At 40.8% G+C, this 16,384-nt stretch overlaps 4 protein-coding genes across 8 annotated transcripts in view; 2 read left to right on the forward strand and 2 right to left on the reverse strand.

The window, feature by feature from the left end:
- Positions 1-80: 80 nt before the first annotated feature.
- On the forward strand, positions 81-4,396 carry tmem234 (transmembrane protein 234). The gene is made up of 5 exons (XM_006798515.3): positions 81-333; positions 528-679; positions 774-840; positions 1,830-1,922; positions 3,488-4,396. Exons 1-5 carry the CDS (start codon positions 321-323, stop codon positions 3,601-3,603), a joined length of 441 nt encoding a protein of 146 aa, XP_006798578.2. The 5' UTR covers positions 81-320; the 3' UTR covers positions 3,604-4,396.
- Positions 4,261-10,020, reverse strand: dcdc2b (doublecortin domain containing 2B). 4 transcript variants are annotated; one of them, XM_087832968.1, is made up of 15 exons: positions 9,647-10,020; positions 9,173-9,394; positions 9,006-9,057; positions 7,611-7,681; positions 6,936-7,067; positions 6,694-6,828; positions 6,480-6,519; positions 6,247-6,312; positions 5,958-6,126; positions 5,763-5,872; positions 5,541-5,609; positions 5,267-5,338; positions 5,129-5,173; positions 4,960-5,031; positions 4,261-4,831 (listed from the first exon to the last, which is right to left on the reverse strand). In XM_087832968.1, exons 1-15 carry the CDS (start codon positions 10,018-10,020, stop codon positions 4,760-4,762), a joined length of 1,701 nt encoding a protein of 566 aa, XP_087689094.1. In that variant the 3' UTR covers positions 4,261-4,759. The 4 variants fall into 4 exon arrangements, with proteins under 4 accessions (XP_087689094.1, XP_006798577.2, XP_087689093.1 ...); XM_006798514.3 differs by having other exon boundaries at positions 9,173-9,458; positions 9,647-9,777; XM_087832967.1 differs by lacking the exon at positions 9,647-10,020 and having other exon boundaries at positions 9,173-9,480.
- A 347-nt stretch (positions 10,021-10,367) lies between these two features.
- iqcc (IQ motif containing C) lies at positions 10,368-12,506 on the reverse strand. The gene is made up of 5 exons (XM_006798516.3): positions 12,423-12,506; positions 12,098-12,241; positions 11,716-12,013; positions 11,159-11,280; positions 10,368-10,603 (listed from the first exon to the last, which is right to left on the reverse strand). Exons 1-5 carry the CDS (start codon positions 12,462-12,464, stop codon positions 10,568-10,570), a joined length of 642 nt encoding a protein of 213 aa, XP_006798579.1. The 5' UTR covers positions 12,465-12,506; the 3' UTR covers positions 10,368-10,567.
- A 256-nt stretch (positions 12,507-12,762) lies between these two features.
- fancm (FA complementation group M) overlaps positions 12,763-16,384 on the forward strand; it is a 40,380-nt gene continuing 36,758 nt past the window's right edge. For both annotated transcript variants that reach the window (XM_006798521.3, XM_035911011.2), the window contains exons 1-4: positions 12,763-13,517; positions 13,598-13,770; positions 13,938-14,015; positions 14,104-14,262. In XM_006798521.3, coding sequence (XP_006798584.2) covers positions 12,815-13,517; positions 13,598-13,770; positions 13,938-14,015; positions 14,104-14,262 — 1,113 coding nt within the window. In that variant the 5' untranslated portion in view covers positions 12,763-12,814. The remainder of the gene's footprint in view (positions 13,518-13,597; positions 13,771-13,937; positions 14,016-14,103; positions 14,263-16,384) is intronic.

The raw sequence follows: 16,384 nt of genomic DNA on the forward strand, positions 1-16,384 counted from the left end.
ATAGTAGTAGTAAAAAAATTATATTTGGAAGCGGAAGAGTGAGTCCCTGCGCCCTCTGCTGGTAGTCTCTGGAAAGGTAATGACTGGAAAGCCTCAAAGCTGCGTTCAAGAGGGAAAGAACTGTTCGCAAACTCCAACGACCAGAAGCTGCAAAGGAGAAAAACAGCCCACACCAATTTATTTTTGCACATTTCTTGGACAAGTTTAAGGATTTGCACTGTAAATTCTTGCACTATGAATTTATTCGTTTGAATAATGTTCGCTAACAACTGAAAAACAATCTTGAATGCGACTTATAGCGACTGTTGACAACCAGGACGATGGTGACCGTAGGTGAGTTGGCAATAATCTATTGTTTCCCTTAAAAATCATATTAGTTGTCAAGAATTTGAATATTTCGTCTGTATTTTCATTATATTTCCGGGTTTCCGCCTCCTCACCAGAATTAACAACGCAAAGCTAAGCCAGGAGTAGTTAGCATCTTACTACCTATGCTAAGGAAGTAAGCTCGTTTTAATGTGTTGCAGTCGAGCTGCTGAGTCTCCTGTTGGTGTCGGTGCTGTGGGGCTGCACCAACCCTTTCCTAAAGAGAGGCACCGAGGGGATAGAAAATGTGACAAAAACCAACAAAGTGGCACAGCTGCTGGCGGAGCTCAGGTTTCTCTTTCTTAACATCAAGGTAGGTTTTGAGACAGCAGATTCGCGCATTTTAACGTAGACGGATGTTACCGTAACTGGCTCAGTTGCTCCCTCTCCCTTGTGTTGCTCTACAGTACCTGGTCCCATTTCTGTTAAACCAGAGTGGTTCAGTGGTCTACTATTACACACTTTCAACCACAGGTGAGACCTAGCACAAGTGTAGCCTGAAACACTAATGAGAACTTACCAATAGAGGTGTACGGATCGGGCCAAATATTGAGTGTATCGATACCAATGGTGGTATTGGATCAGATCGATATTTTGTTTCTGCGTTAAATAAAGTGTTTTGGGGTTTTGGGCTTTTTTGGAAATATATCTCAAACATGCGCTATGAAGAATGGCTTAACCTTTTTGTGTTGACTATCTGTCTGTTTATTTATAGCCTACTACAGCATAATTAAACAACAGAAGTTGACCCAAAGTGCTTTAGAGCCAGGTACATTTACATTCTAGGTCTTAAAAAAACAAAACAAAAAACTGTTTCTGAATGCATGAAAACCTTGTATTTTATTGGGTTATTATTATGAAAAGTAGTCAAAATCACAGTAAATCACAAAGTTTTAATGGTCATTAAAATATGTTCAAAATTTCAAATGATGATTTGTCCCATAAATCATGACACACTGATATACCTATATAAGCTATATTTATAGGCTAAAAGTATCGGTATTGGTTTAGTATCAGTATTACTGGCCCTATATTTACTTCATATCAGATCATACCAGAATTTCCTGTGTGCCAATAAGCCACCGTAGATTAGTTTTTCACATGGCTTACTGGATAAATGTTAAATGTAATTTCTTTTAAACACTACAATTATAATTTGACAAATATCATAATCTAGAATTGCAACTTTGGTTCCTTTTATAATGCATATTTTACAGATTTTCATCTTCTTAATGTTAAATAGTATAAAAATGCCACAACTGAGCCAATGTTGACCTTTTAAAATCTCATTTTCAGTCTTTAATTTGTAGTAATCTTGGATTAAAAAGGCAGAAAATCATCATACTTAATGGAACATGTTTGAGAAATTACTTTTATTGCTTTACCTGACACAGACTGTCACTGTCTACCTTCTTTGTAGACTAGAAATTAATTTTTTTTTAAAAACCTTTCTTCTCATCCAGAGTTATCATTTGCTGTTCCTGTAGCCAATTCCCTCACCCTCCTTTGCACTCTGCTGACTGGCAAGTGTCTGGGGGAAGAGATTGGAGGCAAACGTAAGTCACTCATGTGATAACACTACATTTGTGTGCTTTTTTTTAAAATAATGAGGCCAGTCACACAACTGATAGTATTTATCTAGAAAAGAAAAGATTCAGATGCTGATTTTGAAAATCAGACTTTAAGCTGATTAGAGTCATGATTAAAAAGAAAATTAACCACTCTCTAATTCAAAGGTTTTACATATCAGGAAGCAATAAAAATCATCTGATGCTTTGCAGTTCTTCAAATTAAGTAAATACAGTATCGGTTGTACTAAAGAACATAGCATATTACACGCTGTCCTTATTTATGTAACATAAACTAAGCCAAATGCAGAAGGATTATGTGAAACGCTAAATACAACCTTACTTCTTCTTCTACAGGAATTAATAGGGTATTTAGGAGCCAGATTAATAGATTACAGATGTGATTATTCGGTGGAAAATCATTTAGGTCAATTGCCATACTTCCAGAGAGTGGATATGCTAGGAAATTCATCCCAAGGTCAGATTGTGCAATTCTCAGACAAACTTGAAAAAAAAAGAAAACCGAGAGCTACATCTCAGACTCTACAAGCCTCCGTTAACATGTTAAATGTTAAAGTTTATGACAGTTCAGTTAGAAAAAGACTGAACAAGTATGGCTTGTTTCGAAGGGTTACCAGGTCAAAGCCTCAGCTTTCTAAAAAGAACATGGCAGCAGAGCTGTGGTTTGCAAAGCTGCAGCTGAACAAACCGCAAGTCTCCTGGAACAATGTCCTTTGGAGTGACGGGACCAAAATAGAAATGTTTGGTGATAATGCACAGAGTCACATTTGGCAAAAATCAAACACGGCGAATCAGCACAGACACCTCATACCAACAGTCAGCACAGTAATGGAGGGGTGATGATTTGGACTTGTTCTGCATCCACAGGACCAGTAACTGCACCTTGCAGTCACTGTGTCAGCATCCGTAAGCCAAGGTGTTCTAGTCAAATGAGAGGCTACATGTGTGTCTGACAGCTAAAGCGTGACTTGATTCTAACCCTTGCAGCACCACAGCTACAACAGAATCGCTGCAAAAGAAAAGAATAGAGGTGTTGCAATGACCCAGTCAAAGTCCAGACGTCAACCTGAAATGCTGTGCTTAAACAAATCCCCGCTAACCTCAATGAACTGAAGCAACATTGTAAAGGTGATTGGGCCAGAATGATGTGACAGATTGAGTCATACAGAAAACGATTACTTCAAGTTATTGCTGTTAAAAATTGTTCTGCAAGCTATTGAATAATGAGGCGTACTTAATTTTTTACACACTTCGTCTGTATTTTGGTTTAGTTTTTGTTTAATTAATAATGACACAGTTTAATATGTTGTTGTTCATCTGAAGTTGTGCTAAGACATTTCTTTGTACCATGACTGTAGCTAATTAATAAATACATGAGCAAGACAAGTCATTTTTGCCTTGTAAATTATACAAGCAATACAACTCCTCCTATACTTCAAAAATACTGTACTGGTGGTGTTCTGAACTTTAAGATTTGCAATTTCTTTTAACTTTAACTATCTTGATATCCTTGCCCACACATCTGTCTGCAGAGGCTGTCGTAGGAATGTTCCTCACCATGGCTGGTATCACTCTGTGTATTATAAGCTCCATTGATGATACTGACAGAGATACTGGGAATCAGAATATGACCCAACCCGTGTACTGAAGGAGATCAGGATTAAAGCCAATTCCTCTGCGCCTTCAAATAAATCCTTCGCCATAAGTGGAAAGACGGGCGATGAAGCTGGAGCAGGACTGAAGACAATGATTTATATTCAGAGAGCAGCTTCTGAGAGCGGCGATGCTGATGGGAGAATTGTGTCTAAACTAACTCAAGCTTCAAAAGGCCTGTCCAGAAAACTCTCACACCATGTTGAGGGGGGGAAGCGGGTTCATGGAGAGTTCACCACAGAGCTTGACTCGATTTATGACGCTTGCATAGAAAAGCGGTGGTTGTTAACTTTTACTTTTAAACGCTCCGCAGCTCCTGCCATGTGACTGGCATCTGCATAGATGCTGCAGAGACCACATATAAATAAGCCCGGGGTAGATGTCAGCTTCTGGTTTAATGGGGACAGTTTGTGGTGGCTGCCTTTAGCCTGCTGTAGAGTAAGAGCAAGGCATGAGGGGACAATGTTGTTGTATAGCTTGAGGATAAAATCTGATTTATTTATTTAATTTTTTGTTTCATCTTTCACCTTTCCTTTTAATGTTTACTCGGGATATACTATGAAGGAATATACTGCTTTTATTTTCCAAACTACTTTTGAAAGAAAAAGACTTTAACTGTGTAAAGAGTTCAGAAATTGGTCACATGTACAGTAATATATATGTTTATTGTCACATTTAATTGATACAAGACACTGTACAGATGACTGTTAATATTGTGCTCTGTTCCTGTGTTGTTGCTGATATTTTATCAATAAATTCTTGGCAACACTACTGTTCCCCAACACTCATTTAGTAGTCACTCATTTTTCAGTATAGGTTTAAGATTTACCCTAAAAAATGCTTTTTTTTCTGTACACATAGTGAATATATTGCAGCATTGAACATTTACACGGTATCAGCATAAGAATCATGCCTGTAAAACTGAATGGACAGAATGTCATAAACGGGTGTACGATACAATAAACTTCAGTTTGAGCTGAAGCTTGTAGAGCTTCTGATAGTGTATCCACCTGTTGTAGTGTTTGTTCTGCTTGCACTTCTCACGCTTACATTTTCTACAATAAAACAACATACATTAATGTTGTTATTTGGCTCATTACCACAGTTAAAGTACTACTAATTTAATCAAACGTTCATGCGGTGTGAAACTGTTAGGACGCCGTGACCTCCTGATGATGGTGGTTTTGTTCTGTTGCAACCGACGGCGCATCCTGCAGGATCTCCTGTCACAGCAACAACACTAAATCAGTGTAAAGGCAAAAGCTATCAGCAAGACGAGTTTAATGCCTTGGTTATATTGATGCCAGTAAAAACGTGACGGTGTTATAGGGTGTGAGGTTGGTAAACTTGCCTTTTCTTTTCTGTGCTCTGCGTGGCTGCTAGATGACGAAGGCCTCGACTTTGAAGACGTCTGTTTCAGCTCCTTTTGAAATGAAAGTCACAAAGATTTTGCCTCCACGTGCTGAAGTTCTGTATTTGTTCAATTGATTAATTAGCTACTCGTGGGTGTGAGTGTGTACCAGTATTTCAGCTTTGGACTCCTGCTCCTCTTCAGATAGTAATGCCTTTTAAGGGCACAAGAACAAAAATGGTTAACCCTTTTAATGCGAACACGTGAATTACGATTAAATGTAAAAACCCACCCACACGAACCGTACCTGCTTTCCACTGTACTTGTGTGGGTGCTCCTCGTCGTCGTGCTGCTCACCCTTGATAATTTGTGCTTGTCTCTTGAGAGAAATAAATAGTGTTTTTTTAATGCTTTTGTTCAAAATGTGCAGCATGCATGTACTGTCCTTGTGACAGTGAATTAATAATTACTCCACATGCATGCAGGACAACTATTATTCAGTGGTATTTTTGGTTTTGCTTGTACAGGAGTGAGTGATGAGTGTTATTTCTCATATCTAACAAAACAAAAAAAATGCCTACCATCTGTTTGTTCTGCAGAGGATCGTCTGGGTTGGTTAATTCCTCCTCCTCCACTATTTCTGCAGCTCTCTTTGGAAAGGAAATATGATTAAAATTTAGATTTAATCTCACTTCTATAATATTAAGGGCAGACAAATGCGCCCACCTCAGTCATATTTTAGCATTTAATTATCTTCTATTCAATTATGAGTCTGAAATGACGCAGAGGTGCCTGAAGCTAACCTGATCAACAGGAAGCTCTGTAGCTGTATTTTCATCCTCCTGCACCTCCTCTGCCCCTCGTACCTCTTCTCTCCTTTTCTGTGCTGAACTTTTAAATACACTGGGCTGGCCTGTCATGGGTAGATATCAAAAGTTGTTTACCACCAAAAAGTGGAGATACTCCTTAAGACTTATTGGATTTCATGAAATCCTCACCAGATCCATTGCTGAGCGGTGGTCTCGTTTGCATTCGATTCTTCCGGATCTTGACCGGCCTGGCAAAAAACGCAGAGGTCTCATCTGCTCCCTCTCTCCTGCTCCTTTGCTGGGAAGCTTGTGGGGCTGCAGCTTCATCTCCTGTTGACTTCACCCTCCGACCGTCCGACTGAAATTCATGGGTCACATTGAATATGTTACATAACAAACACTAAATTATATAAATACTCATAATATGGCATCATATAGAGTGAATATAAGTCAGTGTAGACTTGTTTGTTTGTTTTACCTCTGGGGAGTCAAGGAGAGCTGAGTCACTGCATTGGTCTTCAGGCCCGCTTCCTGCTTTCCTGTTCTAATGGGGGAAAAAAACAGAAGATGTTCATAGCCTGTTAATGTTTTCTTCTGACAGCTGCCAATCAGACCTGACATTTAGGCTGGAAAATAACGATCCTAAAACTGTATTTTAAGACATGAAAATAAAGCAAGTAACTGAATGCAGAGAGAGAGGAGGAGGATTACCTCAGCTCTCCTTAACATCCTTCTCTTCCCAGGGTAATATCTACAAAATGAAGAAACATAGTTATTTAAAAATGGGAGAGAGGAATGTGTGGGATATTGTTCTCTTCTTGTTTCAGTCGTCTGATTATTATTCATGTGTTAGCACAGACTGACACAAGCACGGGTTTTGGGTTTTGTTTTTGTTTTTTTTACAGAGGAACTTCCATGATTGTACCTCTCTGTAGTTTTGGAGATTAATAGCTCCACATATGGGAGTTTCTTGAACCTCTCAGTTCCCACGGCAACATAGCAGCGGCCAGTCTCCAGCTCCCCAGCTGAGGACACGGCCACTCCTTCTAGAGAACACAACCTGAAAAACGTACAGGGGTTCGATATTTACTTTACTAGATCTTTCTGTTTGTATTTCACAGAGCTGTTGGGAATGTTTTTGACCTTCTGTGTAATGGTGTCACTGACCTGCGCACCGCACCGGTCCTTAGGCTGACCTTCTCTGTGATTAGACTCAAGATCTGATCCAGGTCCTGCTGCATGCTCCGAGGAATGATGAATCGGAACGGTGGACACAGGAGGTCTCCATTTCGAAAAACGCTGAACATAACAAGAAACATCTTAATTCTTGTATGCAGATATGTGATGAAAGAGTTAAGAACTGGTAATTGTTACCACTGGTCTAAGCTGGTTGTGAAAAGATAGTTCCCCAGTGGTTTCCTTAAGTGAAAGATTAGGAACAATTATTTAGCAATTAAGGAATAATGAATGATAGTTTAATTAGCCACAGCAACGATACTTTAAATCTTCCTACAGTTGCATTACTTTAATGTGAAATTGATTTTGGTATAAGTCTGGGAAACGTGGATATTTGCACAAAGTTTCAGGGCAAAGATTAGGGTGTTGTTGATTTCTTCAAACTCCCCAATAGTTTTGCTAAAGGAAACATCAGGGGAAGCCAGTAGTAGCAGTTTATTCTCTGGAGATCTTAAGGACTAAATTTCCTCTCATCCAGTAGGTGCAGAGATAATTTAATCCAAAATGAAAGCAATGGTACTGCCAGCAAACTGTATGTAAAAAATAAATAAATAAATTTCTGATACTATGTATATATGCCTCCGATAAGCAGTTTGTCCAACTCACTGTATAATGCAAGGCACAGGTATATACTTCCTCCATTTAGCTGACACATTCGGCCTCTGGATTGCTTTGACCTAGAGGGGACCAACATAAAATCAGATGCTTGCCACTGCAGAACATCAAATGCTGTCAATTTTTCATCACGTTTCAAAATTCCCTTAACAGATTTACATCATTCCTGTCCTGCACATAAATACCACTGCATGCGTATCGCCAAGAAAATCATTATCCGAAAAGTGTATTCAGCTCATGTCAGCTCAAGTGCTGCAGCCATGGAAACTGACGTCACTCCAAGACTCCTCGGATGGTGCATTTAGACACGCCGTGTCTTATCTGAGGGCCCTCACCCATGTCGTCGCATAGTAATGAAATCTGGAGCCAATATCCATGTCTGCCTCTAGCTGAGCTAAATCAGTGGGCTCTGATAATCTCCTCGTTATTGGGTTTTTTTTTCCTTCTTTAAAGTGGCAGACGTTTAATTATTTACAATGTGTCTGAGTCCAGAAGGAGGGCTCAGAATTTGAGTATTAGGCCTGCCTGAACATGTACACAGCCCTGATTACACTGGGTGGAAGCATAAAAACTTCAAACACAAACACTCAACATACGGGCACACTTCTTGTGTATCTCCACAGCAACCACAATACAGACATGTAAGACTTTAAAGCAAAAGGCCCCACCTAAAAAAAAAACACTTATCCAAAATAGCATCTATGCACGCTTATTCTATACTCATGTATGTTTTTTGTTCATAAAAGTAAGACTAATAGATCGCTCTACATCAGAAACACTAAGAGGTCAGTCCTGCCAGCAGGTCAGAATATAAAACAAGTACTTGTCGTGAGTGGCTCTAAAGTGTGCTTGGCTTTGAAATCAATTTAGTGTGAATGCTGAGGGAGCTTCATTATGCCTAATCCTAGCATCCTCGTCACTGTGCACTGCCTGCCTTTCATTTTGCTGAAAAGGTTGAGTTCAGCCGAAGAGAAAGGATAATTTTCTTGATGAACTTGTTTGACGTTGCAATATCCCGCTGAAATTAATAATGAAGCTGTCACATGAGAGTACCCTGCAAGTTCTGAGTGACTGAGTGTTTGATGGACAGTGCAGTCATTAGCCCATTATATCCGCTAATCTACCTAACAGCTTGTGACTTCAATAGGAGGATAACAGAGGACATGCACGGCTAATGCTTGCTCATAAGAATGGGTCGTCACTTTTAAAGGCGAATAAGGTTGCGTCAATAAACAAAAAATCCTGCACTCTTTTTAAATTTGACTTAGAAGGAGTTGAAATGATCAGCTTGATATGACTGTAGCCTGGTGGTGCATTCCTCTTGGTTAGGCTAGGATTAATCAGTTACAGATTCCTTAAAAGGACTGAAATGAAATGAAAGCCTACCTGGGTTTCCTCACGAGCAGTGGGTTGCTTTTTTGTTCTCACGTTCAGGTAACTGTGCATAAAGACAAGGGATATAACAAAGAAAACCCTAACACAGTACTTGATCTGTTTTCCAGACATCAAGGACCTTTCTCTAAGTATAAATAACTTCATTTTGTTGTACTCACTCGAGTTTCTTGAATCTCTCAAAGCCAGCAGCAACATACTGGGCTCCTGTCCGTAGATCCTGCAGGTCTGTGACTCGGTGGCCCTGCCTGGGGGTGTACAGAGTCCTGACGGCAAGAGGGGCGCCGATGCTCTGGGTCACTTCATTCAGAAAGGCCTCCATGGTGACCACCTGTCGCTGGTTGACCACAAACTTGCGTCCACTGTAGAAGGGGTCTCCATTCCTATACACCACCACGCTCTTCACTGGAGGCAGCAGAGATGCAGCTGCAGAGCTGGCAGCCATCTCTGAGTGCATATATGCATGCATGTATTCTCATTCATTGCACCTAATAATTGCATTTACTGAACCTTTTTATATACACACACACACACACCACATTCTTTGGGTTCACACATTTCCAAAAGTCACACATTAACACAAACAAATGATCCAGCTACCACTCCAAAGTGCCAAACAATGCTCTGTCACTCACATGCTCGGTGAAGGATTAAGAGGGAAAACTGCAGAAAAGCCAAAGGTGAAGATCAGTCTCTGCTGTTGTTGTGGTGGTGGTCTGTCTGGACTCCCCCTCACCACGTTCTGATCCTCTCTATCCCCTTCACATTCAAACACTCTCACACGGACACTACTCCACTGATGGCGGTGAGTATTTCCTGGTTGCCATAGCAGCGTGGCCAGCAATGACTGGCTTTGTGGGCCAAACCATCGGCAGAAACCACAACAAAAGAGACAGGCAAGAGGAGGGGAGAACGGGTGGGTCTCCTGCGCTGTAAGCTGAATCAATAAGATAACCTCTACAGGCAGGTTAAAAAAGAAGAAGAAAAAAAGGCCAAATCCATCAAGCATAGAAGTGAGAGCAAGTGCAAAAGCCAGGTGATTCTTTTTCGTAAATATTAAATATGCAAGCACAACAGAAGATCTCTCAAGGGAGTAACGAGGAAAAGTTCAGCTTTAACTTATAAATATTTTTCTTTCCGTGGGTTCTCTATAAGGACTTAAATACCAGAGGACAACAGGTGTTTAATAGGAGATTGCTGTGAACATTTGAAGGATAATTTCCTAATGAAATGAGTGATAGTGATAGCTCAGAAATATGAGCTCCTGGGAAGCATGCTCACCTGGACTTTAGTGAACAAAACTTCTCCATGCACAATTGTAAACCATCTAAAACTGGCACAGTTAATGCTCCAAGTGAAGCCCAAGCGGTAGACAGCACAACAAAGAAAACGTTGTAGAAAAATAACATTTATTTTATTTATATACATAAAAATACACAATATACAGGTTTATTAACTTATGCCAAACACGAAAAAGGTACTGAGTGCAGCAGGTTCCTGTGTACATGAAGGCATCACTCCCACATGTTTAAGTCCAGTTCATGGTAACGATGCTGTCAGGACGCGCTAAGTTTATCCTTCAGCGACAAGTACTGTAGGAAAAAAGAAAGAAAACAGTCACTAAAAGTAACACGTTCTTCTGCATGTCTGGATGAGTGCATTCTCAGTGCATGACAACACATCTATAAAAAGTGTTGCTCCACATCTTGGCAAATTTACACACTCTGGTGCTGAAGGGCGCCTCACGGAAGCAACAAAATGTGTTAAAGATAAATTAAAGGATTTAAATCAGCTCTCAGTGTGAGGGTAAAGGGTGCCGACAGCTAAACATGCTTCCACCTGATTTACACGCTTAATACATGGGAGAAAATAGGCTGAACCATCCAGCGTGCATGTTTGTAGCTGGGGGGTTTGGACTGTCCGTAATAAGTCACTGTTGACACTTACTGCAAAATTAACATTTGTTATCTGATTGTTGGATGTAGGCTCTAGAACGAAGGCTGCTTCTCAGACCCGCTGGATGAACTTATTTTGGGAACCAGTAAATAAATTCCACTATGGAGCAGAAGCAATTTTATTACAGCGGGAGACTGTCACTGCTGAATAAACGTAGGGAAGCACTACATCTCTCTCTTTCTTCGCCTTACCTTTTTCCTGCTGTCAATGGCCTGCTGAAGCCAGAGCAGCTCCATGGTCAGGGTGTTTCTATGGAAACGCAGGGCCTCTGGGGTATGGGGCACCTCCTGAGTCAAGCAGTACCGACGAGAACCTGATGGAGGGATGGCGAATTCGAAATGGCTCAAAAGGTTTCACCAAATTCAGTTTTGGATTAACACATTTGAGGCTAGACAAACTGTGTAATTAATGCAGGTGAACACTGATTGCATTCTACTTTTTAAGCTTCTGTGATTCTATTTTTAGAGGCAAAAGCTACATTAGGCTTCTCTTTTATTCACAACGGGTCACCACAGCAGGTAACTACACATGTTTGATTTGGCAGAAGGAATCCCAAAGAGATTTGTTAATCCTTTTGGGAGTTACCAGCCCTTATAACTAAATTAAGTACTGTGTGAATGCATCTTCTTTGAATCTTGAAAATTGTGACTGTAAATTTCTTAAAGACTGAACAAGAGGCAATATTTTTTAAAACACCTTCTACACATGCACACAACATGGCTCCACTTTGTGTGCAACTTTAATATACCTTTATGAGACTGAGCATAGTTCATATCTAACTCAACACTGCTCCAGACAGATGACGACCCTGCTGTGCTCTCCACCACACCGCTTTGTCTTTGGCCCTCTCCTTCCCCTCTAATAGAGCTGCTGCTGGGTAAACAGGTCTGTGAATCATCTCTCTCTGCTTCTGTCTTCTCTAGCAGGACACAGTGATGATCTCGGTTCTCTGGTGAGGGTGCGGGGATCTGGGGAGTAGCACTGACATCTGTCTCTGGACCTAGAGGCTTAGTGGCAGGGCTGCTGGGTGGTGGACGTAGGCTGCCCTGAAAAAGCAAAAAGCAAATGCATGAGAACATTTTGTATGTGGGTTATTAAACGTCACCCTTATTCGCATAAATGCCACTTACCGTGTCTATGAACTGGGGAATAGAGATGAGCGTGTCCGTCCACTTTAAATGCGTCAGGCGCCCGTCAATCTCCTTCACGATGTCTTCAAAGTCTTCGCGTGCTTTGCAGACTTCTTTCCTTACCAGATATCCACGCGCACATGCCTGTGGCGAGGAAAGGATTAATTGTAGTCTCACTATCATATGAATGCTAGCTATAGCAGACGTTAGCACCTGTTTTCCTGAGAAAGCAAGAGTGGCTAGGAAGCTAAACGTAGCACAGAAAAGACACTGTTGAAAAATTACTCTGCGTATAAACATGTATCATCGACAGCAGATAAATTACCTGTAAATTTACGATTGTTTTCTCCCATTTGCTTCTCTCCATTGCTATGGTAACATGACTATGCCGCTACGGAGAGCGGGAGCGTAACTCAAAGCTTTTATTTACTTCCTGTGCCAAATCTAAAAAATAAAAGGTTGCCCTTGTAAGATATAACAACATATTTACATATTTTCAGATTAACCTTTCATATATGGTCATAAGTATAATTTTATGTACAGTTTACAAATATATGAACCATAAATAGTTGTGTAAAACATTTTTTCTCAACGTGAAGTGATTTATTTTGGAAAATGTCGGCGGAAATGACCGGGTGTTTGTGTTCTAGACAGTCTTCTTGCAATGTTGCTGCTCGTCACATGGCGTTTTTCCCTTAAAGTTTTTCGCCGCCGGTAATGAAAATGAGTGGCGGTTCAAACCAGAAGACTTTATTTCAGACTTGGGGTGTCTCCGTCTCCCAAAACAAAGTTGTTAACCCGATAAAAGATGGCAAAAATGCTGCTGCGCGCCCCAGAACAACTCCAGGCAACAGTCCCCAGGTAGCTACATCACACCCTCCTTCTTATCCCCTCTGGTCTGAAAATGGTCAGGGGTCAGCATATACATTAGCGAACCCAGTGGGGACTGAGGACCCCACGCCTGCGTATGAAGATGAAGACGATGATCTGATGGTGGTCGCCGTGTATGAAGCTGAAAGAAGCCTACAGCTTGATAATGCTAAATGTTTCCAGCATGACAACCCTGCCAGAACAGAAGAGCCCACATTCTCTCTAACCCCCTCAGGTGGGCAGACATATCCTGACTTCCCTGGCTTTGACAGTTCCTCAGCTAAGGTATGGATCTACCCGACCAACTATCCTATCAGGGAGTACCAGCTGAAGATATCAGAGGCTGCTCTCTTTCAGAACACTCTGGTATGTCTTCCCACGGGTCTGGGAAAGACCTTTATAGCTTCTGTGGTTATGTACAATTTCTATCGCTGGTATCCATCAGGCAAGATTGTTTTCATGGCTCCCACTAAGCCTCTAGTGGCCCAACAGATTGAGGCCTGTTATAAAGTGATGGGGATCCCACAAGCACACATGGCTGAGCTGACAGGTAAAAAAAAACAAAACATAAAATCTGATGCACAACACCCATCTTCCCCCTTTTCAAATTCTGCACCTACCGCTTCATAGGTAGCACAGCAGCAAAGCAGAGACAAGAGGTTTGGAGGTCCAAGCGGGTCTTCTTCCTCACGCCTCAGGTCATGGTTAATGATCTGTCCAGAGACACCTGCCCGGCCCAGCAGGTCAAGTGCGTGGTGATCGATGAAGCACACAAAGCGCTGGGCAACCATGCTTACTGCCAGGTACACACACTTTGGAGAAATAATCAAAGCTTGACATCATGAAGTTGTATAAGTGTGAACTAAAGAACTAAATCTTAATGGTTAGTTTTGGGTTTTTTGCAGTAAAAGTTATGTAAACTGTCCAGATTTAGTGGAGATGATGTCTAATGCTTGGTCTTCTTCATTAGGTCATCAAACTGCTCGGCAGCCAGACTTTGCAGTTCCGCATACTGGCTCTTAGCGCCACCCCAGGAGGAGATACAAAGGTGAGAAAGATGCACTTTTTTTTTTCTGCGCTGTGACCTAAAAGTGAGTAGACTTTAATCTGCAATCCGCCTCACTTCATCCTTCCAGTCGGTGCAATCTGTGATCTCCAATTTACTCATCTCCCATATTGAGCTACGTTCAGAAGACAGTCCTGACATCCGGGCTCACTCCCACCAGCGCAATGTGGAGAAAGTTGTGGTTCCTCTGGGTGAGGCCCTTTCAGCTCACCAGACACGCTACCTGCAGGTAGGGACAGCAAAGGATTTGTCATGTTTTTGTCTCTGCTCTAATCAGGACAGTGTTTATACTTTTTAAAAATGTAATTCTACAAGGAATAAAAAATGTCAGTTCTTTTATTTTGTGCAAAACACATAAGCTGCTTATTGTTTCCACAACCAACATGCACTGACCAGGGGTACATTTAAAAAAAATCTGCCAAATATTATGTATGGTTGTTTTCTGCTGTCAAAACATGGAGTGCATTCATGGATTTTAGGCAGGTTGTGTTATGTGGTGGTGTCTGGCATGAGGACATAGGTGTTGGATTTTTTGGGTTGGGGGGTTGTTGCACAGATGGGGTTTATTCTGGTATGTCCCAAGGATGTTTGGATGCTAGGTTCAATACCTTAGGCTCTTTATTGTGTTTTTCAAGCTGTTTTGGAGCAGCTTTTACAGAGTGGCAGATCCAATATCTTCCAGAGGAAGGCGGTTGCTGTTTCTGTGTGATGTGATAGGTAAATAATGAAGTGTCAGTGGTGCGTGCACAGTGTTTGAAAGAATCCAGTCCATGACTTTATTATATATTTTTTGGAATTTAGTTTTATACAAACTCTTTCTTTGCTTTTTGTCTGCCTGTGCTTGCTTTCATTATTCTGTAGAGCAGCTAAGATTTTTTCCTTTGGTGCTTTACTGCCACCTTGTGGTAATTTTTGGCTTCCTTCTGTTATTAAAAAAACAGAACTCCTCAGCTGTAAAAACTTTTTCAGCTTCACCTCTTTCTCCTTCCTGTGAGGTTCTTTCTGGGTCAGTTCATATTAAATTGATTGATTTGTCCTGAAAGCCACATCCTGTTACACTCAGTGGTCTAGCTTTTAGTGCTGGTAGACTGATTGGCTCTCTTCTCATCATGGGTTAGTTCACTGTTTGTGTCTAATGCACTTTAAGTGTGCAGCTCCACTTCATTTGTCTCAGCTGGCTGGATAACAGGAATGTGACACCTGCATTTGAAATTTTAGACCTGCTGTATTTTTTTTCTTTACTGTGTTGCACTTTCTTCCTTTTTAGTCTTTTCCTTCTAATTCTCTCTTTATTGTTATCAGGGCAGAGTTCTTTTTTTTTGTCTTTTGGTTTTTTTTCTTTCTCTTCATATTACTCTATGATTGGAGGATGTTGGTAACCTGCTGAAATCCATTTTCCACTGCCAAAACATTGGGTTATTTTGTATTCATTATTGCAGTCATGCAAGCACAATTTAGTAACTGTTAAACAAATCAGAAAAATGAAGCAGTCATGCTTACAGGTGCTTTTTCTGTTTTTTCCTCCAGCTTTTGGCTCAGACATTAGAAAGGCCAGTGCTTGCCCATATATCAACTTGAGTCGCATTTCTCTTGCGGTTCGATTAAGTGCGGATTTAATGACGGCACATCTAAAGGCCACTGAGCTCAGAAGATATTTGGCTTAAAGCTTACACCTTTTATGGTTGTTGTTATGGGAGCTGTAGGTATGCATTAAAGAACAATTTGCCCAACAAGAATGAATTAACCTAAATGAGGTTATATTTATGACTAAAACTATCTATTACAGTATTATTACTCAGTCTCATCTGCAAGTTAAAAACTCTTTAAGCCTTCATGCAATTCCAGTCAGCTGGCTTTATTTCTTTTAGGCGTTACACAGAGTGCTGTATTGTCTCACGAGCAGCACTATGATAGATTACTGTATACTGCCTGTGTCCTTATTTTTGGAGTGTGTAATTACTTTGCTCCAGTAACTCAACACTATGTTTTGAAATGGATTATGTCCTATATTTCAGACCAAAGCAGGGTGTGACACCTTTTATTTAATATACTTGACACCACAAAAAAGATAGAATAGTCCCCTGGAGGTAAAATAAAAGTATAATGGGTCCTGGAAGCTATTTGCTTTGCAGCCTTAGGTCTTTCTTGGCACACCAACAGATAACACAATCTATTCCTCATGTTTTGTCTCTGGTGGCCTGCTGACTACTTTTTTAAATTATTGAAATAATCAAACCTCTCATTTGTTGTATTTGTAATTCATAATGCGCGTGTGTGTGGTGGGGTTAATTGGTAGCATATGAAGTGATCTGACTTTTGCCCTTTCTCAGACTGTTTATTTAGACTGTACT

Source organism: Neolamprologus brichardi, chromosome 19 (genome assembly GCF_056152115.1).
Source record: "Neolamprologus brichardi isolate AB-2024 chromosome 19, ASM5615211v1, whole genome shotgun sequence".
Classification (NCBI taxonomy): Eukaryota; Metazoa; Chordata; class Actinopteri; order Cichliformes; family Cichlidae; genus Neolamprologus; species Neolamprologus brichardi.

What these genes read in the sequence shown, in the direction of transcription:
- dcdc2b (XM_087832968.1), bottom strand. Translation starts at nt 10,020, where the DNA reads ATGCTTGATGGATTTGGCCTTTTTTTCTTCTTCTTTTTTAACCTGCCT. An exon ending in CTTAATCCTTCACCGAGCAT is followed by an intron (nt 9,395 to 9,646) that starts GTGAGTGACAGA and finishes GGTGGTGTATAG; the next exon opens with GAATGGAGACCCCTTCTACA. An exon ending in CCTGTGCCTTGCATTATACA is followed by an intron (nt 7,068 to 7,610) that starts GTGAGTTGGACA and finishes TGTTATGTTCAG; the next exon opens with CGTTTTTCGAAATGGAGACC.
- tmem234 (XM_006798515.3), top strand. An exon ending in TTCTCTTTCTTAACATCAAG is followed by an intron (nt 680 to 773) that starts GTAGGTTTTGAG and finishes GTTGCTCTACAG; the next exon opens with TACCTGGTCCCATTTCTGTT. An exon ending in GGAAGAGATTGGAGGCAAAC is followed by an intron (nt 1,923 to 3,487) that starts GTAAGTCACTCA and finishes ATCTGTCTGCAG; the next exon opens with AGGCTGTCGTAGGAATGTTC.
- iqcc (XM_006798516.3), bottom strand. Translation starts at nt 12,464, where the DNA reads ATGGAGAGAAGCAAATGGGAGAAAACAATCGTAAATTTACAG. An exon ending in AAACAATCGTAAATTTACAG is followed by an intron (nt 12,242 to 12,422) that starts GTAATTTATCTG and finishes TCCTCGCCACAG; the next exon opens with GCATGTGCGCGTGGATATCT. An exon ending in CCATTGACAGCAGGAAAAAG is followed by an intron (nt 10,604 to 11,158) that starts GTAAGGCGAAGA and finishes TTTTTCCTACAG; the next exon opens with TACTTGTCGCTGAAGGATAA.